This window comes from Psittacula echo (assembly GCF_963264785.1).
Source record: "Psittacula echo genome assembly, chromosome: 7".
NCBI classification, from domain to species: domain Eukaryota; kingdom Metazoa; phylum Chordata; class Aves; order Psittaciformes; family Psittacidae; genus Psittacula; species Psittacula echo.
The window spans coordinates 21005054-21028805 of NC_137740.1; the positions used below are offsets into that span (position 1 = coordinate 21005054).

At 40.5% G+C, this 23752-nt stretch overlaps 1 protein-coding gene across 2 annotated transcripts in view; it reads right to left on the reverse strand.

The window, feature by feature from the left end:
- PRRC2C (proline rich coiled-coil 2C) overlaps window positions 1-23752 on the reverse strand; it is an 80531-nt gene that overhangs the window by 3490 nt on the left and 53289 nt on the right. For both annotated transcript variants that reach the window (XM_080622816.1, XM_080622817.1), the window contains 11 exons: window positions 18903-18992; window positions 17091-17192; window positions 12757-12973; window positions 11952-12155; window positions 11145-11266; window positions 10425-10561; window positions 8263-8497; window positions 7680-7802; window positions 5930-6148; window positions 3814-3917; window positions 1966-2092 (listed from right to left, as the gene is read on the reverse strand). In XM_080622816.1, coding sequence (XP_080478942.1) covers window positions 1966-2092; window positions 3814-3917; window positions 5930-6148; window positions 7680-7802; window positions 8263-8497; window positions 10425-10561; window positions 11145-11266; window positions 11952-12155; window positions 12757-12973; window positions 17091-17192; window positions 18903-18992 — 1680 coding nt within the window. The remainder of the gene's footprint in view (window positions 1-1965; window positions 2093-3813; window positions 3918-5929; window positions 6149-7679; window positions 7803-8262; window positions 8498-10424; window positions 10562-11144; window positions 11267-11951; window positions 12156-12756; window positions 12974-17090; window positions 17193-18902; window positions 18993-23752) is intronic.

Genomic DNA, 23752 nt, shown 5'->3' on the forward strand with positions numbered 1-23752 from the left:
ATGCATGGGTGTGGCAAATGACAGCAGATGAAGGAGCTCCTTAGCACCATCCATCTGTATAAGCAACTTATTCTGCAGCAAACATGTGAAGTGTACAATGGTGTCCTTGCACAGACACCCCATATCGCAGTCCCGCCTTGGTAAGAAGTTTGCCTCAACCTGAAGGGTCCCAAAGTGCTTTAACTCATCACCTGCTAGTGAAATGCAGCCACCTCTTCTGTGGAGCATACCACGTTACTACATTCTACCACAGACAATTAATCACAGGCATTTCAAACCACTGGGAGTTCAATCTTCAGAATCACCAAGTAATGAGGCTGGCTGGAACAGGGGGGTTCAATACCGGTGTTCAGAGCTGGGGAGGCAGATGTGAAAAGATAGCTAGCAGCAAGGTTTGCAGGCTTCATTGCTTACTCAGAAAATCCAGGCTCTTGAAATCTAATTGTCAGATTGCCTTTGACAGCAGTGGCAGCTTCACAACTGCTGACCACAAGACCACTGGAGAGAGGAAGCTCCCTACACTATTTTTAGTCTAAAGTTCTCATTAAAAAAACCCCAGGGCTTAGAGGAGGTCTGTGTTCAGTTATTAGAGGCCCAGCTATACCGGCTTTGGGTCCAGAGGCATTTTAATTATGACATGATTTGCAGACACATTCCTGCCCTACAAGCTGTCAAGACTGAACTGGTGTTAACAGCACCGCTGTCCAAATACTAACCTTCATGTCTCGTTCAGCCTTCATCGCAGCCTGGGCCTGATTGCCTCTGGCTCCAGATACTGATCCACAAAGACCTCTGGCCACACGCGGTAAATGAGGGTGGCTCATAAGGCCTGTGGTCATCTGAGACGGCATCTGACTATGCAGTACTACTGGCAGCCTCTGAACAGGCGCTGGGAAGGTGTTAGTATATGGGGCTCTTACCAATGGAGGGAGCAGGTTAGGCTGAGAGAGAATCTAAGTGGGGGAAAAAAAACAACAAAAAGAGACATTTCGCAATTAGAAAACTGCCAACTAGATTGCATGTTGGCATTATTTTAAATGGGGAAAAAGGTGCTGCTCTGCTGTCACATTCATGTCAAGAAAATAGGCTTTTATGTTAAGAGAGGCCATGTTTGAACTCCAGAAAAAAACAGCCCTGTAGTGCCGCTGTACCTGAAAGTAGGACCAACTTCCACCCAGTGTGTAATAAGGGAGAAGAACCATGCCAGGCAGTGGAGGACTCACTAGTGAAAGGCAGCCCTGGAAAGGCGAGCTAGTTCCTGCTAGTGGCAATCCAAAAAATCAAATCTCAAATCCTACAATCAAACACTCCAAATGCTGAAGACAGACAGAAATATCCTGTATTTTTAGAGAGGCTGGATTTCCCTAGCAGCCTGGCTACAATCACTTGTAACAAGGATGCACCACCCTTGTAAGCTGTACTCCCTGGAATGCCAGAAGCAAATTAAATCCTTTGTAATCAGCCCTGCTTTGTTTGGACTCCAGAGATCCTTTCCAACCCCAACTGCTCCACCAATACTTTCGAAATGCATCTCAAACAAACAACTGCAAATTGGCTTTGTCTTCAAGCATTTAAAATATGCACTGGGACCCTTCTGAGACACAAAGCTGCTCCCCTTCCCCAACCAAATGATCTGTTTTTGCAGGATGAGGAGCATTACAGCTGCATGGGGAAGCCAGCGGAACAACAGTCTGTTCTACATGATTCACAAATTGTATTAAATTCCTCAGTGTGCAAGAGCCCTCAAAATTAAACACACCACAAAACCTGCACTACTAGTTAGCAAGATCAGAGAGGGTTGTTTGTTGGGTTGGTTTTTGTTTCATCTTGAAATCATGCCATTTCATTTTAAGGATTTAATTTTGTATCTCCCTATGATAAAACCTGAGGGAACACAGCCAAATTAAGAGTCACGAGGTCATACAGAGAGATGGATTTGTTTGTAAGAAGCGAGCAGTCACCTACCTGTGGTGCAAACTGTGCAGGAAACGGCTGTGTCATTCTCACAGCAGCAGCTGCTGACTGAAACTGCTTCTGGTAGACGATGCTGTTCATTTTATTGGACTGATTGTTAGGACTTGTAGAACTGGCCCTAAAGAAAAAAACACACCAGTTAGAATCACACTGCTCTCATTCAGATGTTTTTGCTTTTAGTTACACCTTAACTAGAAATTCAGCATTGGACAGAGAAAAATAATAGTCTCTTGGAGAAGCTGGTATTAGATATCCTTCTGTATCTACTATTAATTTAAAATGCAAGCAAAATCAGAACTTAAGAATGCAAAGAGAAAAACCAGACATACTAGGACACGGAAAGACCCTGAGGTACGAAAGAGACCCTTCCCAAAAGCACTTGTAACACACACTAACGCCAAAAGTGTTGCCCTTCCTGTTCTTGCTACCTTATGTTTAGTCCTACCTCTCTACAATGTTTGCTCTATTGTGTCAAGTTCAGAGCTTGTCACAACAGGCATTAAGCATGTGCAGCCAAAGCTGCCACGTACAGCTCTGACCTGCTGTCTAACATTTCAAAATGCACTTGAAACATTTCAAGAATTCATGGAAAACACTCTCCCCATTTCACCAGGCTAAGAACATGACCCTCCATTAAAACTTAAGAGGTGTTGAATCACTGTGAATTAAATGAAACCTGAAAGGTTATCTGAGGGAAAGGAACCGAACAGCCCTCAGAAAGAGAAGAGCGAGCAGCCTACTTTAGGAAATGGAGCTTTTATTTGCAGAGTGAATGGGTGATACTTGTCATGTAAAATGAGCAGTGAGGCTCCAGTGGCAAGGAAGCAAGCCATACTCAGTACATACCAACACTTTATAAGCTTAAAGAAGTCTTTGTTTAGTTTTCACTTCGAGTTCTTGAGATCTACTATGCTTTTGTCGATCTTCCCAGTACTCTACACTTCAGAGCAAAAGCTTATGATAAGCACTGCTTTGATTGCTAGAAGAGACATCTCACGTAGAATCTCTAAGATATATACTATCAAGACAATTGTCTTAAACGCTGACTAAACTTGCAAATTGAAGTTTCTTCTTCTCATCCCTTCACTTTTTACTCAGGTAAAGTATTGGAAGCATGACTTCAGCACTGAGTTCAAAAATCTTATTTCCACCTCACTAGAAAAGCATGAACACTGTCAGTCTGATACAGTGAAACCCACCAAATATCGTTACTATGCACAGGAGCACAGTTCTCAAGAACAGAGCTATCTGGCAGTGAAGTTTAGTTTTCAAGTTCTTTCAGCCCACTAACTTCATCCACAAGCAGCCCAATAGGTCTATCACGAAGTGCATCTGTGTATGAGCAAGATTCTACCAATTCTGTCAATTAACCAAGCGAACCTGCAAACAGCTTACTAATTTCACTTGTGGGAAGCCTACAGATCTTGCAGTGATTCTTAGCTATCTAACAGAAATGTTGCCACAACTGCAGTGTAAGCCTTTAAGTGTTTTTACCTTGAGCAGTGCTATAAAGATAAACTGTCTTAGTTTTATACCAAACTACATCTTCCCTACCATGCCTATACTTTCCTGGTACAATCCCAGGTAATTTTACATGCCTTGTTTAGTGTCACTTAACAAAAAAAATATTTTAAGTGTTTTATTTCAGAGCAAAGTACTTTTTGGCCAACCACAGAATATCTGATGACCTACTGGAATGCTGCTTTTAAGCTAAGATTAAGCACTGCATTTTTGTATTAGTAGCCCCATATCTCACACCTTTCAGAATTGTCTGCTCATGCATGACTAGGTACATTTTCTAGCTCCGATTTCAAGGAATTTTGAGCTTAAGAGATTTACCGGAAGGGACTGGAAGTTGGAGTAGTACTTCTACCAGTAACTGGTGGTGTTCCAGGTTTAACATCGATGCCACCTCCAAAGGCCTTCAGGTCCATTTCTGATATCTGAAAAACAAAATAACCAACATGTTAATTCTAATTCAAAGAAATACTATGTTTACTAAGGAACTGTTAGCTTACCTCACATTTTTCTCAGTGAAAATAGGTCATTTAAGTGGAGGTGAAAGCCAGACTGCAAAATAGCTTATTATTACTAAGACAGCTCCAGCACCACAAGCACCCGTGTACAATTTTTCTGCACTATTTGGCACTTCGAGCAATGGCAATGACTTTCTAACTTGATCTTCCTGCATAATGAAAAGGGATTTGTGACTTACTTATCTGGCCCTGAAGAAGTGCTTCAGGGTTGATATTTCCTTCCCCATCTCAGGTATCACATGAAAATTTTTAGATATAATCCTGAAAAATGCTGAAGTGAAGAATGTCATAAAATAATCCAGTTTCATAAAAAAATAAAAAGCACAGCAAAAATGGAGCTGTCATTTATGAGAAAAAAATCTCCAGACTAATTGGAGCAATAAATCTTGTACGCTATTTTTGCAGGTACACTCAACAGAGTAAGTTAGTCTCTGGACCTTACCACACACGGCCATGAAGCATAACAGCAATAATAATCAGTTAAATACAAGTGGCTGGTTTAAGCTGACTTTCTTTAGCAGGAACATGATGGAACCTTTAACAGGCAGGGAAGTCACCTAAGGCCACCATACCACTGCAGTTCTTTCTTATTTCTTGTTGAAGTAAGCGTTAATTTTCCAATGACAAATTACTGTCTTCCAGCCATAGCAAGAAACACACTGCTGCTTAGAAGATAGGCTCATAAAAATTATAGAGGTGAAAATATTTGGCCAGATCCTATGAAGCTAGAAAACTGCATGGTGCAAAAATCTCCATATGCTCTGGTGGGTGACAAGATGAAAACTTCATTTAGGTGATCTGGAATTCTGGTTTCCATTACTGCTGAAGACACAGAATTAACAACTGAGAGAAATTTTTCTGATCACAGCTGTAAACCATTGGGACAACAAGGTAATTTTATACTAAAAAGCACCCGAAAATGTAGGCCACAAGATACAAGGATTTCAGGTGCAACTCCAGAGTTTATTCCCTACACTGGTGAAAGACCTTGCTGTAGCTGACAAAAAGCTGTGCTCATGTCTACTGTTGCCACTCACTGCTCACCTGAAAGTATGCTGCAACTGCGCTGTGCTGCGCACTATCCAAAAATCCCAGGTGCCTGTAAATCTGTGATTCCATCTAAGACAAGAGACCTTGACTGGAAGCTAGCTCCATACATCCGCTCATTAACAATTACCGCAGCAGCTCCAGATGAAGGCTAGGACAGGATTCCCTCCTAGATATTCCAGTTTCTTGCACTATTTCAGTGTTATCTCCTTACTGGAGCTGTCACTCAAAAAGAGTTTTCTTCAGCTGCAAAACCAGCCTTTTACATATCAAAGGTCCTGCCTTTCATACAATGCTGTGTTCTCAATATACACCTTGCTGTGCTATTCAGAAAAGCAGGCCTCCAGCAACATTAGAAGAGTTTAATTCTGGTTTAAGGTCACAGCTGATACAGAGTCCATTGAAGCCCCTAAAACTCCAGTTCATTGCACTGGAAAGACTTTATCGCATACAACTCACTCCTTTATGAGATCAAACAATGCGAAAAATACATGCATGACCAGAATCATAAACCAGCCCTAACAGTGTAATGTTGTTTGCCTGCTGCTCTAATAATGGCTCTGTACTATTTTCTGCATGGTTCCTACATGAAATATCCTATACAGAGTCATTATCAAACTAGATATTCATGCAATGCAAATGGACTAGTATCAGGTTAGCTACAAAACCTCACCTAAACCTTTACAAAATGCACAGACTCAGTCACTAAGGATCTAACCTTGTCTGGCTTTTATATCTCCCCCTCCCTACCTTTTAAAGTGAAGGCAGATATTTAGATGCAAGGTCAGCATGGGTTGCCATGCCAATTCCATAAAACAGGATACAGCTGTGCTTTGTATTAATTTTTGTACTGTAGATACCAATATTGTTACCTTTCCAGTTGCAGCAATCATGCTGTGCTGAGTTCCTGCTGGGATCAACCCTCTGAAAGGCTGGGTTACTTGTGCAGGTCTGCTTAGATTCTGAGCCTGTGCTTGTGGTGGCGTGTGCTGTAGTGGTGGTTGTAAAGATTGGGGTAGGGCAATAAGTGGCTGTGCTGTGGATCCAAAGTTGGGCAAAGAAATTTGTGATCCTGGCAAAGGTACCGTCACCTGGAAGAAAGTACAAAACCAACAGTAACGTATACACAGCGGCCATTATTTAACTTTCTTTACTAGCTCTATAATTTCTTGATGAGTTCATACATTTATCGAGAAAGCTGTGAATGTTCAGCCTGTCTTTATAATCAGTTTTAATGGCATTTGTGTCTTTGCTTTTCAGAAACAAAGATGCATGTTAGTTCCTAACTCATCATTCAACATGATTTCACTGTATCAAGAAGTAAATTTAATTCAACTCAGAATTTACTTCAAATACTTTTAGTCATCATAAGGATACTGTTTGAGATGAAAACTAGATTTTACTTTCCCAGACTTCCAACAACCAGCAGTCCCTGCTTTAAAAAAGCCATCACCAAACACCATATTGTCCCTTGCTTGCATTAACAGGGAGTGCTGTGGGCTGAAAACACCACAGAATGATAGTGATAAATGTGAAAATACCACAGCAGTGACCTGACTGACACAGGATTTACTGCATTTCCTAGTCTGACCATCAATCCACAGCATGCAAAATTATATTCTAAGTGCAATCAGAAGAATGATATTGTCCAGATGTGAAAGACTTCCTACAGTTCTGAAGGGTAACAGATCAGAAGTATAGAGACACACAAGCTTGAACACATTAAAGGCACTAACCCTTCTAAAATATCTTTAAAATCTTATGCTAGATTTCCAACACAACTTTGACTCTTCTACATTTGTCTTGGCAACTTTTCATGCATATATATTATAATAAACCAGTTCATCACAGAGCTTTTTTTTTTAAGGCCACATATAAAAACTGAACCAGAAGATGGAAACCACTAGACAGCATCCTGTAAATACAACAGACTCCTTGCACACATCAAATTAGCAGTACTTTCACAAAAGAATTAAAAAGAAAAAAATTAAAATTCACTAGAGTTTATTTTACAAACCTCCTGATGTAGGTTACTGGTTACTGACTTGGCTCTCTTGTTTGCATGTATGATCATCTGTCTGCTGACTTTTTTTTTCCTGCATATTTGGTATCATTGCCATATGTAGCAGCTCTAAAGTTTCATCTCAATCAGATTTGATGTTAACAAATGCACTAAAGCATATGGAGTTTGTCTCTCTCTCTCTAGATGCCATCACTGATATCTGTCCTCATAAAGACAGTATATGCCTCAATCAATTATCAATATCATGATACCAACTAAATCTTTGCCTGTCACTGGAATCATAGAATAGTTAGGGTTGGAAAGGACCTTCAGATCATCTAGCTCCAACCCTCCTGCCATGGGCAGGGACACCTCACACTAAACCATGCCACCCAAAAATGAACTATTTAAGAGAAGGATGCCAGAGACAAATGATCAATGGGAACTTGTAGGCCATCCAACTTCTCACCAATTCAGTTTTTCAGTGCTGCTGTAGTAGCTCTCCTTAGCTATCAATTTTGGAAGAATTAAAGATTGTCTCAGCCCCACATCCACCCCCATCCCACAAAACCCACCATCAACAACATGCTTTTAAGAAGAATACAATTTAGGAAATTTACCATGCCACAGTTTACCTGCTGGAGAGCACTGGGAGACTGTGCAGTGTTGTAGAAATTGCTCTGGCCAGGCTGCTGAACTTGCCCAGAGTACAGATTTGAAGCTTGAGTGAGTGTAGCTCTGGCCTAGGAAGAGTGAGACACATCATAGATTAAGAACACTCAGGAGAGCAGTTCTGAGACAACATGGCACATCATTCTGTATTTCAGCCAGTACAGCAGAAACCACAGCATAGGAAGCTGACAACCTGAAGGTTTCAGCATGTGATAAAGCTCTCATTTGCAAATGGTATAACTGCCTTTTAATCATCTGCTATAACAGAAATTAAACCCGAAGCTCCTGTTAGTAACTGAAATGCAAGAAGCCCTCTAGTTGGAGGAATAATCCTCCATTCAGAGATTATGCTAATATACCATTATGAAATTAAATGAACATTCTCTTCCAACCATCTTAAGTTTCCTGCCACCTTGACTATCACGTAATTACCAGAGTTGGGCTTATCCCAAGCTGAGTAATAACTGATTTATTATTGCAGTATCTGTATCAAACCACTGCAGAAGTTTTGCATTTTGGAGCATTTCCTACCTGGAGAATATGCGTGTCAATCAGCTGAGAGCCTCCCAGTCCTGAAGCTTGACTAAGTTGATGTTCATATAAGATAGGAATAGGTTGTGTATTAGAAGTCTGTTGAAATGCCAGGCTTGACTGTGCCTTAGCAAGCTCCTGGTGTTGTACTGCTGGGAAGTTGTGTAAGGCTGTACCAGACAGAACTACTGGTGATGGCTGAGACAAACCACTTTGCATAAAAGCTTGCTGGGATCTGTAGGGAATTGAAGTATTACACATAAAAATGCAGACAGCTCAACAATGAGCCACTAAAAATTAAAAACACGGGTTATATTCTTTAAATGGAATTAAACCACTTAGCTCTATAGAACAGATTTTCACCTGAAAAGGTAGCTTTTTCTTCTATTTACTTTGCACACAACAAAATAATGGATGCTACTAAAGCCACTGGAAACAATGGCTAGGCTTTTATTTAAATCTTAAAGTACACTTGGCTATTTAGATGTGCATGCTAAAATAATTTTTGCATAATTTAACAGTAACATACAGAAACTACCAGTTCTTAGTTTCTCTGCTGTAAGGTAGGACTGTGGGGAAGTACCACATGTGAGTAGTTTCACTTAGTCATAAATTGCTTTGTTCACTTCACATACCTTGGTAGACCAGCTTTTAATATTTACAGGTTAAATCACTGGATGATGACAATGGTAGCTTCCAAATGAATGTTTTGACTTAAAAATAGTAGCACAGACAACACAGCCTTTAATTTTAACCAGATATTCAATTCCCTTATCACCACCATGGGGACGCTGCAGCTTGTTTAAACCCCCCCCCCCATGGTACAGCAAAGCACCATAAACAGGTTTGTTTTAGTCCACCAGAAGATCTATCCAAACATTTCTTTTAAGAGCCTACTGAGCAGCCACCTTCAGACTGAAGAATTAAGTTTTTTTAGTAAGTGGCCCTTTCAAAAGTCTTCAGCTGAGAGTAGAGTGCTTTTGATGGAAAAACACTTTTCACTTTATCACTTACTCAATATGCACCAGCATAACATTGGTCCTGTTAATCTGCTAGCATAGTGGCTATGTATTTGCCCAATGGAACACTCAGGTTAGCTTTGTTCCGTACCTTTCCTTAATTGCAGAACAGTTGCACTCTGAGCACTGGAGAAACTTTCCCAGAAGGTATGCAGGGGCCTCTTGTCAATGTAGCCAAAAAGATTCTCAGAAGCCTTTTTTTTTTAAAAAAATCCAGTAACCTATGTATCTCAAAGCTTATCCTCCTCTGCACATTTAATGATGTAGGGAAGTATTCATACTCATAAATAGCACAACCCAAAACTCCATTAAATACTGGGTTTGTGTGTGACCTGATCAACCAGCAGCGTTTATATAATCCAGACCACATGCCAGACTGATTGTATTTCTGTAACTAGTCAACTGTTTGCAACAACTTCTGTCAGCTGTGGCAGGACAAGCAATATTTGGTCCAAAGTCAGCCAAGCACAAAGTCAGGAAACACATGTAGTCAACTAAAACTTCTGTGGCTTCAGCCTTCTGCATTGCAATAAACAGGCTTTTCTACAGCACATGCAAAACCCTGTAATTATATTTTCAAAGAAGCTTTCTCAAAGTAAAACTAACAGCATTTGTCAGAATTACACCACTGTGAATCAGAACTGACAGAACTACAAGGAAGCTTTCGGAAAGGCCGTTTCAGATACTTGTCTTCCTATTATCTTCTGCGGCAAACAGAAAACATTTATTCTAAAATATACTCTGCTATCCCCTACACATCTGAAATTAAGTTTCTACCACCTATGGGGTTCAAACTAGGATTTCAAAGTGTTTCAAGGCTACAACGTTTGTTTGATTAGAAAATAACGAATTTTTTAATTAAAGGGACAGATTCCCCTCCCTTTTTTTTTTTTATTTTCTTCATATGATTGACTGATGCTTTCAACTTGTTAGCTTGGTTTCCTAAATATACAAAATATTATGCATAATTCTTGAACCAATGATTTCATAACTACATCTCCACACGCAAACTAACCAGACAATCCACATACAGAGTTCTCAGCCCAACAGACAACAGGTATTTTGGGAAAATGAGAAGATGAGGCAGCTATTGAACACAGGTCTGCAGAGAAGTGTGTTCTATAATTTGTATATGCTACCTACCTATAAGGTTGTAAGGATGAGTTGAACAACTCTTGGGCTTGCGATACAGCTGGTGCTGCTCCTAAACTCAGTTGAGCTTGATGCTGTCCTTGTAGTGGTGCATAGATGGGGATGGGGATCTGCTGAACTGAAGCAGGCTGCGTAAAAAAGAAACCATTAAATACCCCAAGGACAAAAGTAATGCAGAAAAGCTACAGTTAAATGTGTGCTAGGATTTGTGTAACATTATACAAAGTAAACAGAAAACTGCAAATCCCAAAGCTGCAAGCAGAGCTGGTGTTGCTCCCATTCAGAAAATTACTTTCTAGTTAGATTTTACACTTTTCCTTGCAAATAACCAGCAGAAACTGAATCAATCATTTAGATTTGTGTACAAAACAACTGCACAAGATTGCATGCAATTTTGTACTACAGAAGTTGAATAAGCCTTCACTAACACGGCCAGATAAACACCTCCTTTGAATATGTACTTTTACATAAAATGTATTTGTGAGTGAAAGCTTGTTCTCTCAACTTTCATGACAAATGCTTTCATTCTCAGGAACAGAAGAGATCAAACACTGCCTGCATGCATCAAAATGAAATAGCAAAGGTAAGCATGACTTCATTTTTGCAGCCTTCAGTTCCAACTCTCCCCTGCCCCAATTAGCTCATTAGTAGAGCTTTAAACGCAACATGGACAAGGAGAGGGTAAAAAAGAAATAGGAAATCTCCAAATACCTGAGAAAGGCCTGGTTGAAAGCCTTGCTGTTGAGCCAGAGAAGGTGGTGCCAAACGTGCATGTTGAGTATTGAACAGATGACTTGTATCCATATAAAATGCTGGGATTTGAGCTGCAGTACCTCAGGAAAAGCAATAGAGTTAGTACCTGATTCCAAACATCTCCCTGCTACAAAGGTTTTCATCAGGAATTAGTGATGCAGCCACTGCTGGCACTTCCCAGTGTGACAGGTACCAGACAGACTTGGAGAAGAAACACAACTGAAGAGCTAGGCACCTAACCAGCTTTGATATTTTTTCAGATTCACCCCCAGGATCTATTGGTCTTGCATATAGATCTCCAGCTGCATTCAGTTCTTGGGGGATGAGCACTAGCTTCTGGCCAAAACCGGCATTCGGGTGAAGGAATGGGAATAACATGCTATACCGTCATGTAATTTAGATTAACTATATGTAGGTTTTTTTTTTAAAGAGAAAAGCCATGATTCTAAATTATTGCAGCACTTTAAGAAGTCAAGACTCAATCATTCTTGGTCTTAAAAACAATGATTTACAATTCCGTGACAGAAAAATGATACATTTAAAGATTCAAACTTACTTTCCTCACCAAACTAACAACACAGCATTATCTTTATATTTACCAATAGAACTTGCACATTTAGCATAAAACACAATTAGTGAGTATTTGCTTACAGAATGTTCTCCATCATTTTGTTTTTACTGCAGATAAAACCAGAACTGAAGTCAACTTTCAAGCTTCAATACTCAAAAACGGACTCGTGGCTTCTTAGCCACAAACACTATTACCTGCTGCAGACTGAGACACATAGACCTGGGAACTTTGCTGTTGCTGGGCAATGAGGGATGGCATGCAGCTCAGCTGGGAAAAATGACTGGCAGAAGCTAGGCTGCTTGTCTGCAACTGCTGTGGTTTCACTTTACATATATTAGGAGGGTCTGAGGTGCTTGCAGTCTTTGTACTCAGTGAAGAGGTTGTATACGTTCCAGCTCCTAGGAGAAGAGAAACAATAAATCAACAATAAATTTTGATAAATCACAAACCAGCTAAAAATATTTCAAAGCCTCATCTTACAGCATTCATCATCTTTTGTTTGCTGTGAAGAACCCAGGTGGAAACCAGAGCTGCTTGAGAACAGCAGCTGGACATTTGCTCTGTCTATTGCATAGGGGTTTTGATATGAGCTGTCAAACCTTTGACTCCAAAAGTAAAAGCACAAATGAAAGTAAGACTGCTATTAGCTGGATATCAGAACTGCCATCTGCTTGAAAAAATCAACTTGCTTGCCTTCATTCAGCTGAACAAAATGAAACGAATAAGGCAGCCAACAGCACAAGTTTACCTCCTGTTTCAAGTCCATGTAAGTAGCATAGGTGGAGAGGTATCTTAATATTCTATACAGCTGACTGAAACAGGTGAATTATTACCTTGTTCAAAAGGTATCTGGGAAGCTGCTGTTCAGATCCAAAAATTCATACTAGTGTAAAACTTCCATTAGCTTTGCATAGAACATAATTCCAAAGAGAATCTAATCTCTTGAAAAACATAACCAAGAAACAGTACAACAAGATATATAATCTTGACTTCTGGTACCTGAAAGCGAAGTTGTCGGTGTGACTGAGGCCACAGGAATAGGAGGCATTGATGCACTAGAGAAAGAGCTGTAAGTACCACTGCTTGGTCCAGTGTTGCTGCTGCTGTTGCTGCTACTGCCACTGCCACCAGCAATGGGAGATGCTGCTGAGGTCACTGGCGAACTCTTATCCCCCATGTTTGGGGAATTCTCCCATGCTTTGCGTGCAGACTCCATCTGTTTAAAAGAAAATAAATTTCCTCATTTATTAGAAAGTTTCTAATAGTCAAACAGTTGTCATCTTTTTAACAGTCCTTTCTAGTTCAAAAGGCAAGTCAGGCTTCATGCGAGCCTCTTTTTAAAAAGTCACCATGATCGTGCAACTCTGTTCATGCAAAAAGCATACAGCCTTAAGCTGGAGCTTCTTATCTGCCCCAACTGCACACGTGCACAGTTCATCATCTTAACATTCAACGCTCAAAAGAGAATTCACTCACACTAATTTGGCTTGGTTTTGTTTGACATGAAGAGCAAAAGACACAGCAAAAGAAAGGTAAGAAACCTCTAAATATTTCCATTAAGTCCTTACTTACAAGTTATTTGGGCCATTTAAATGAAACAGCCCCTTGCTTTCTTGGTAAATCATCCACTTTGAGTGACCACCAAAAAAATCTAACACTTATTTCAGGAAACATGAATAGGCAAGTTTAGATTTCCAAAGCATCTGCTTGTTTGAGAAGCGATCACAAGCTGATACAGCTTGTGCACAGTGCTTTCTTTACATGAATGCTAAGAATGCTTCATGCTCCTTATTTCTGCAATAATTCTGAGTTTAAGTCTTCTGCAACAAGGAAGCTGAAACTTCAATTTAAGTATTTTATACACAATTATCTTCCATCAAAAGTGGAAAGAACTACTGGTTTACTGCAGCCAATAACCTAACTATCGCTGCATTAGACAAGCAATGCCAAATCTGAACTGAGACAATGCTGAATGATTACTGAAAAGGAAATACTAATGTTCAGACTACACAACACTAATCTAAAGGCTCAAACACAGTCCACGGACTTCTCTACAACCTTCAGCTGCCCCCAGTTGAAGAAAAGGTTTTGTTAGCAGAGGTGGATGCCATAGGCTAAAATTGCTCATCTGGCGACTATAAGCTTCTCAAGGCCAGGTTCTGTCTTTAATGGTATATGTAAAGGGACAAATACATACTCACCAACAAGTCTGACCTTGGATCAACAGAGCCCCCTAACTGGGATTTGCAGTCTCTGAAAGTCATACTCTTAACCCACCCTGTTTTACATGAGTTAGGCACACGGACAGACCAAACATGACTTAGGATACTTGCATAGATGCTTCAGAAGTGATAAAAAAAGCTATCTCAAAAGAAGTGGGTAACAGGTGATCAGTACTTTTCCACGCAGAAAGTGGAGTTCTGTATTTCTCAAGAGAATAAAGGGTAAGGAAGAAGACTTTGTTTCAAATCAAAGTCATTCTCAGTTTCCCCTCCACAATATTTTCCTCCAAACTGGTTCCAATTCTTGCAGACAGGGCAAACTTCAGAATTGATTATTAATCTACTGGATTTTGCTGAAGGTGGAGTACAGGCAAGACTACAAGCTCCTTTCTGAACATCACAGGCTCTGGCAAGACAGGGTGAAGTGTTGGACTGTGCTAGTATTAAGAGGAAGCGAAGAAATAGCTGTGAATGCCTGCACAGAGAAAAAGCATAGAAGCTTCTATTATGTTCAATGAGTTTCATGATGTTCTGGAGAAATTATTCATAGTAAAAGTTAACCTACACACTGCTTTTTGTCTTCTATTTTCAAATTTTTATTAAAGAGCACAAGATGGTCCTGAGTTTTCTAGCAGCTTTGCTTTCAGAGAACTCCTTAACAATCTCTAACTTCTTATGCCAGAAAAAAAAACTTAAAAGAGACTGGTACTCTAAGAGTGCCTATGCAGCACCATCTACAGACCAGATATGGAGTAAGAGGCTTTAAATTAAGTGAGGCTGAGAACCGTGGTGTAGTTTCACTGTTTGCTTAGTTATGGGAAAATAAGAGCACTAGTTGGAAATCACAGTTGCTTGAGGCTTCTCTTCACCTTTGACCCAATGGGGCCTTCCCATTGCAATGACAGTCCAGTATGTATTACCCCAAAACTTAGCTGGAGACAAATACCAATGTGCATATCCTTAAGTTTAAGTGACCAGAAAGTCAAAACATGTCAGATTCTGGACCAGATTTGTATAAAGGAATTTAAATGGAACCTCAGAATGTCAAAGAGAGCCAAGCTGCTCAGTTTAAGATTGCTTTGAATTTAATTTTGCTCAGCTCCTTACCTACCAATAGTCCCATCAGCTAAGTCCTTAAGAGGATGTCTGCCTTGGTAAAGGTGTGTTTAGTAAAGTTACTCCAAGGAAGCAAGAGATCTCAACAAGCCTTTCCATGAGACTGCCTCATACCTACACGCTGTCAGAATGATGCCAAGCAGTGGGAGCAATTGTGGCTCAGGTCCCCTGCTGAGTCTCCTCACAAAGAGCTTTCCACAATAGGGGACTGAGGAAAAAGGAGGGGCAAGAATTATTCCTTTATGGAGGCAGAGCCTGGAGATTTGGTTCTTTTAAAAGAATGATGGAAAATCTTTCTTCTCTGCTGCACCAGGAGTATTTTTTAAAAGAAGCAATCATTATATTGAAGAGGAAAACACAAAGAGCAGCTCTGCTCTGTCTGGACCAGAAGATAGTCTTAGTGCGTGCTTCAAAACAAGCTTTTCGCCTTCAGTGCCTGCAAAAAGGAGCTCCCATGGCTGGAATAGAGAAATTAGAGACAAAGCTGCTTCCAAATGCCTTTCCATTCACATTCTGGTCAGTGCTCTTCAAGGTGGCCTCAAAACATGGATCTTTGACATACTTTTGTTAGCACACATCCAAGACTTGTCATTGACTGAGAAGTTGATCAAATCACTGACACCAGAACAGCAGAAAAAGAAACTGTAGGATGAATGACACAAACACCACGGTTTGCTTTCTAACTGAGCAGTGTCCCATTCTTTGCAGGATCATGCTATAGTAACATTCCTACCTGTATTACATGTGAACCAGATATCCAGCTGCTAGTTAGAAAGTGCTATTTTCAGAAAATGCTTTAAGGCGCCAGAAAGTCAGATTATGGTAATTTCTTCAACAAGAATGCAACAGAAAACCAGATTTTTGTTAAATTACTTGTCCCTCTCCAGCCCTCTCCCAATTTTGCTGGTCTACTGTTTTAAAGTAACCTTTTCTTTTTCCAGGAAATAAAGTGTTAAAAAAAGAAAAGCAAAGATTCAACAAGAGATCATTAATAACTATCATTTGTAGAGAACACTAGCAAGCAGCTTTCAAATCATGCCAGTGAGACACAAGTCTCACTGCGACTGACAACCAAGTTTCTCCAAAGTGTTAGATCTGCATCCAATCCCTAGTTTCCTTTCCTCTTTTCAAAAATTAGAGAAACTAAGTTCACGCATCACTCTTCCTTAATACTAGAAGCAGCAACAGTATTTCTACTGGTTCAGTCACCTGCGGTCACAATCACAAACAGATCTAGAACACCAAAACAAGCAAACAAAAAAAACAAACCAAAAGGACCAAAACCTTCAAGAGATACAGTAGCAAAGCTAGAGTCCAACTCTATGTTAGTGAGTTATACAATGCACACAGTCCAAAAATCCAACAAAATAGGAAAATCATTCAAAATATTCTACATACCTGCTCTATGCTGGACAGCAAAAAACAACATAACACAGCACAACAAAACACATTCTGACTAGCTTATCAAACTGCCCTTCATAGACACCAACATACCACCTACATCTCATTATTCAGAACTTTAGCCATTCAACTCAATACCACATTAACCCTGCACCAAAATCTTACAGCTAATAGAAATCAAGTTCAGTTTACCAAGCAACTCCTTACAGCCTTCAATACTAAACCAGGCAACTTACTTTCAGCTAAACTCTCAAAGACCCTCAGTCAGATTCTGATGGTTTGTCACGAACACTATGGTACAATGCTAAAATACTAGGAGTTTGTTTTTTTTTTCAAGGCATTTGGAGCCAAGATTGGTTGAGATGCCAAGTGTTAATGCAAAACGGGGTTAGAGATTTATAATTTAAATGCATCCTTTGATAGTCTTGTGTTCCAGCCATCCATTTGTATGCAAAAGCAGTTCAGCAGAGGAAATAAAAGGAAGGCTCTTGAAAAAAAAAAAAAAAAAAAAAAAAAAAGGTTCACCAGCAAGTTCTCCATTAACTTTTTCCCCTGCATGCAAGAAAATGACCCTTAGAGGGATGTGGTACATACCTTGAGGGTGAGGTCGACGGTAGCGGGAGAAACTGGAGTTAGGCTGGAGCTCTGTTGTAGAGTCTCCCTCCTAGGGAGGGGAAGGGTGTGGGGCAGGGGCACCTGAAAGGCAGGCAACACACATCACATTCTAACTATGTCTACTACAAAAGCCCCAGAAAAGCAAAGCTCAAGCTTTGTTAAGTGAGCTACAATTTCTTCAAGGCTTGAGCATTTTGCAGGGAGATTTTGATAAAATAAGGTAAAAACTTGGTAGGTGGGGAAAGGCCATTCAGCAGGTTCTGAGATGCTTGTCATCTCTCTTTAAAAGGCTGAATGAAGACTAAGGTTCTAAAATGTCCATGTCTTCTGCATAAACAAATACCAATTTTCTGCTTTGGGATTTAAAGTATAATTTTAGTTTTCTGATTTGAAAAATTCTTCAAGCCAGGTTTGTCCCCTTTTGTACAAATACAGTACATGGGGCGCCATGTCCTTGAGTTCCGAGATTCAGTTTCTGAAAAGAGGAAACTATAAACCTCCAAAGTCCCAGGACCATGAAACAAACCAAAATGGATTTGCCATCCAATAACTGAATTCAGTTATCTCCTCTTGCAAAAGATGAAAGATATGAAGCTTAAGGAAATAAACCTGACATAATGCTATTGCTCTCTTTGCCTAAGAAAACACTTACTGATTTCCTAGAAGTTTAAGATGAAGTGGATAAAAAATACTCCAGTGGCCAGTCTGTTATTTCTAACCATTTCTTTCTCCATCCAGGATCACACCTAATGGACTTCCATCGGATTAGATAAGGCTGATCCAAAAGACACAGAAATTGAAGCTTTGAAGCAGGTAATAGCACAGATCCTATGTGGCCAGAAGCCCCTATATTCTGTGCTGGAAATTCAACTCCAACACCCCACAGGGGAGCACACACTAACATCATTAACACAAAAGAATTCAGTCTTCCACACTAACCACCAAAGGCACAAACCACAACACCACCAGAAAACCCAGCAGAAAAGTTCAACCAGTATTGCTTCCAAATGGCTTTAAAGTATGCTGCAGTAAGCTGAAAAGCATCTTCTTAAAAACCTGAGATCCTACTGTATGATTCTTTCTTTCCCCAATCAACAAGTGACCCAACTCTGAGCTGTAATTCTATTCCTGCTACTCAAAACAACAAAAATCACAAGATCCAAGCTCCCTGACATTCCAGCACACTCAAGACAAACTTGATTTCACTGCAAGTCACAACCCAGCTGGTCCTCTCAATCGTTACACTATGCTCACAGTCAGGATCATTGGTTTTACAAGGACTGTGAAAATCCCATCTCCATAGCAACAGAACAACTGAAAGCCTGCTTTCAGAAACCATGAAGCTGCTCCCTTTACATGCAGCTGCTGTGATTTCAGGCTACAGTTCAGAACTGCCCTGTTTGTAAAAGCCTTTCTTCAAACTCACCTACAGGGCTTTGCTACCGGTACTAGATTCAAGTCCCAAGTGCTGCTGAGAGCACAATTCCTCATTTAGGCCTACCTTTTAGCTTTTTTTTTAATTTTTTCAGAATTGCCTCTAGAAACATCTCCATTTTCTGTGCTCTTTAGCCCATTTTGGCTGATCAGAAGGCAAGAAAATACCTGAAGAATTCCAGAACAGGTACTAATAAAAACCAAATCCGCTTCAGAGTAAGATTACTGAACAATGCAAATCTAGTTAAAGTGAAAGAAACCCTAGTGACTTGTTTACTGAAGGCACTATTTTGTGCTTTAAAGTGTGAAAATATTTTCTTGTCTTCAAAGTCAAGATGATCACTGCAATAGACTTACGTTCGTCACCAAAGTCTCCTCCATTTTTGTACTGCTAGTAGCCACTGTGTTAGGATGAGAAGAAGGTGTAGTGTAGTCTGTTACAGACTCCTGTGAAGAAAAATAATTCCATTAAAATGTCTCCCTTACCTAAATTAGAGTTCAATTTCTTGGACAGATGTCAGCCTTTCTACAGGAGGAGTTTACCAGGCAACAGAAGATCGGAATTTCATACCATTTTTTTTTTTCTTATAAGGCATGTCCAGCAATTTTTATTGCTGAATTGCTACTGAGGTCAGAAGAATTCTTGGGAGATTACAGTTTGCCTCATGACCTCATAATGTATGTCTGGAGACAAGCCAAAATACAATCTGTAAAGGAAGAATATACAGAGCGAAGTGCCTGGACACTAGGCACTGAACTGTTGTAGTGTAACCAATTAGCCATCTGTAGGCATTTCTAGCCTATTCAAAAAGTAAAATATATTAGCTGAAAGCTTTCTGCAGCTTAAAACAAGAGAAATTTCTTGGGTAAACCAATGACAAGTAAGGCCTTCCAGATTAAAAAGAACACACAGGAATGGCTACAATTTGCAAAACGATTTTTCTTCCTTTAAGTCTTCTCTCTGAAAGTCACAAGTCACAGTTTCTCTGGATGGTGAAGTCTATCTTCTGGTTTCTGCACTGGGCAGCAATTCCAAGAAGAAAAAGACTGAAGTTTCCCATCTACCCAGAGGCTTTGCTTGAGGTTTATTTGTCCCAGTTTAAGTGGACCTTAATGTGCTCAATGAACAAGCTCCAGTTTCATGGACCTAGCTGTAGCCAGCGGCTATTTCAGTTGCAAGTATAAACTGCCTGATCAAAGTGTCTCTTTGATTAACACTGCCAGTTATCTAGAGAATGACCTACAATAAACAAAAAGGCACTGGTACTTCTGCAAAGTCATCTCAAACACTGGTTTTTATTTCTTATCACTGGATATCTACTGGGCATACATTTCTGGACAGGCAAACAGGTGTTACCAGAACCTGACCCAGAAACTTTGTTAGACAAACAGTGTGACCCTGAACCAGCCAAGATCCACTCTCTAGAAGCACTGCAAGCTCCAAAGTTTTCCATGTCTGAAGTCCAGAAAAGGCTTCATCATTTTCACAGAATCAAACACCAAGAAGTAACTGAAGAACAAATTAGCAGCAGAACTGTTGATGAGTGCCTGGACTTTCCAACACATGATTTTGAAGGCACAAACCACAAAATGCTTGTTTAATTGCATCCAAGCAGTATGATGGAAAAACCACTTAAAAAGAACACACTCAATTTACTGCTCAAATCTAAGCCAATGTCTCCTAAAAGAGCAATTAAAGCACAAAGATTCTAACAAAGAATCTTCCTTTAAAGGATGAGTTCACTTTGGTAAAAGAATAGGACAAGCTAAACCATTATTAAAATTCCTTAAAGGTCTGGATGCAATTTTTACAGGGTCTCAGCACCAAGATTCCTCATAAAAGAAATGAGATCAAAGTACTGCTAACTTTCTCACTTTGGAAATGTAGAGCATAAAACTGCTTTTTCAGTAGAATTAAAACTGAACCACCATGTCAACTCTGACACCTTTAGAAGTATATGTACAATGCTGAACCATCTTGTAAGGACTGCTTGCATGCTGAACATGCAGGTAAGGCAGTGGTTTAGCCACCAGAACTGTAGTTTAACCACAATCCTTCATTTACTAGTACATTATGTCTAAGAATCTCTGTTAGATATTGTTTATCACCATAAGCTTCTGTAATTCAATCAAAGTGATTCTCCTCTACAACTGTTTTACTGAAGAAATCAACTGGTTATTATAAACCAGTAACAGTAATAATAGCTAGAACAAAAAAGCTGTATCTGCTTTTTTGGAGTTATTTGCAAGTTATTTATACCTGAAGAAAAAGAACAGGCAAGCTTTTAGTAACTACCTACTCTGCCCCAGAAAAAGAGATCACAAAAACTGAAGTGACTTTATGAACAAAAGGACAAGGCAGACCCCAGGGCTGACCTTGCTATAAAGGATCAGTGGTTTATATGGGATTAATCAGCTATTGATTTGTTCCTGATTTACATAAATCATCCAAGACACTCAAAGTTTATTCTCAAGTACTATTACGGGGAATTACAGACCAGTCAGTCTCACCTCTGTGCCTGGCAAAATCTTGGAGCAGATTCTCCTGGAAGGTATGCTAAGGCACATGAAAAACAAGGAGGTGGTTGGTGACAGCCAGCACGGTTTCACTAAGGGGAAATCCTGCCTGACCAATTTGATGGCCTTCTATGATGGGACTACGAAACTGATGGACAGGGGCAGAGCAGCTGATGTCATCTACCTGGATTTGTGCAAAGCGTTTGACACTGTCCCACATGACATCCTTGTCTCTAAATTGGAGAGACATCAATTTGATGGGTGAACCACTCGGTGGATAAAGAACTGGCTGGATGGCTGCACACAAAGAGTTGTGGTCAATGGCTCGATGTCCGGCTGGAGACCAGTGACGAGTGGTGTCCCTCAGGGACAGGTGTTGGGACAGGTCTTGTTCAACATCTTTGTCGGTGACAGGGACAGTGGGATTGAGTGCGCCCTCAGCAAGTTTGCCAATGACACCAAGCTGTGTGGTTCGGTTGGTACGCCGGAGGGAAGGGATGCCATCCAGAGGGACCTCGACATGCTTGTGAGGTGGGCTGATGCCAACCTGATGAAGTTTAACCATGCCAAGTGCAAGGTCCTACACCTGGGTCGCAGCAATCCTAGGCACAGCTACAGGTTGGGCAAAGAAGCAGAGCAGCCCTGCGGAGAAAGACTTGGGGGTGTTGGTTGATGAGAAAATGAACATGAGCCGGCTGCAGTGTGCGCTCGCAGCCCAGAAAGCCAACCGTATCCTGGGCTGCATCAAAAGGAGCGTGACCAGCAGGTCAAAGGAGGTGATCCTGCCCCTCTACTCTGCTCTCACTTGGAGGCCTCACTTGGAGTACTGTGTGCAGTTCTGGTGTCCTCAACATCAAAAGGACATGGAACTGTTGGAACAAGTCCAGAGGAGGGCCACAAGGATGATCAGGGGACTGGAGCACCTCCCATATGAAGACAGGCTGAGAAAGTTGGAGCTGTTCAGCCTGGAGAAGAGAAGGCTGCGTGGAGACCTCACAGTAGCCTTCCAGTATCTGAAGGGGGCCTACAAGGATGCTGGGGATGGACTATTCATTAGGGACTGTAGTGACAGGACAAGGGGTAATGGGTTAAAACTTAAACAGGGGAAGTTTAGATTGGATATGAGGAAGAAATTCTTTACTGAGAGGGTGATGAGGCATTGGAATGGGTTGCCCAGGGAGGTTGTGAATGCTCCATCCTTGGCAGTGTTCAAGGCCAGGTTGGACAGAACCTTGGGTGACATGAGGTGTCCCTGCCCATGGCAGGGGGGTTGGAGCTAGATGATCTTAAGGTCCTTTCCAACCCTAAGTATTCTATGATTCTATGGTTCTAAGTACAGCCTTTGTGCTTTTAGAAGCATCTTTGTAAGACTGTTATGTACGAACTCCCTTGTGAAACATTTCATTGCCATGTCTGTAACCAGGTATTCACTGTTGCTATGATTTGAAAGATTCAGAATCTTAGGCATGGTAGGGTGGGAAAAGGCATGGGGTAAGGTGCTTTACCCAGTTCAAAGACTTTACACATCAGATTGCCGTTACTGCAAAACATATTGCAAAACCCAAGAGACAGCTGCAATTGCTTTGGAGCATCATGCTTACGTTCTAAACTTAAACATCTCCCCAGTATGAGCTGATTTCTATTTATATGGGTGCTAAGGTAAAGCAGTTTTGTATGATTAAATGCACATGATTTTAAGATGCTTGTTCTGGGATGGATACAGTTGTCTTACAAACTTCTGCTTCTGAAGAAGGACAGTTGGCTTGACTTCTACAGACATTTATATCACCAAATACACTAAAGAAAGTGTGCCTTCCTGAAAGCTGAGCAGCAGTCTCTAAAAAGAGCATTGAAGAGTGTCAAAAGAGAAATCATTTAGGTTTGCTAAAACTTCAACACTTGACATTGGAACATCAGGTTAAAGACGTCATCACTTCTTCTCTCATTAATGAACGCAACAGAGCACAAAGACAAGAGAAAACACTTGTAATACAAATAATTACAGGAACTCCAAGGCCAGAACAGTATTTGCACCCATTTTAGACACCATTTTTAAAAATTAGCAAGACTAGTTTATTCCTGCAGTATGTAGATGAAGCTTATCTTATCCAATAAATCTGCAGGTTGTTGGTTCAACTTCCATAGAATACAAAATATGATCGACCACCCACCTCTTTCGTAGAAAAAAACTTGCTGATGCCCCAGGAACTACTCATGACAAAGGAATTCAAAAGCAAATCTGAAACGGTCGAGGCAGGAATATTTAGGCCTATTATTAAGTGATTCTATTAGCAACCACTTAATGAAGAAATTACTGGGAATTTTCACGCCCAGCACAACCTGGAAGATTCCCTTTCATTCTGGTCTTCCCTCCAGAAGACAGAAGCTTGGCACTTTCATACTGTGGTAGTTCTAAGGCCAGAAAGGCACAAAATCCAGACTTCCCTTTTGAAGATCTCATACTTCAAAAACACAACTGCAGTGTGGAAATTATGCTGATTTTCGTAAAGCTACTGTATACCAAGTTAGCCTGGAGTAACCAACAAAGATATGTTTCCTATTCTGTACGTGACTTAGAAGAAGCATCTCGTCTGATCTTGAGTTCTAGTAACAGCAGCTTGAAAGACAGTGAGAAAGAACATGACACCTACAAAGAGCCTTGTTACCAAATACATGAGCAAGCTGGTGTT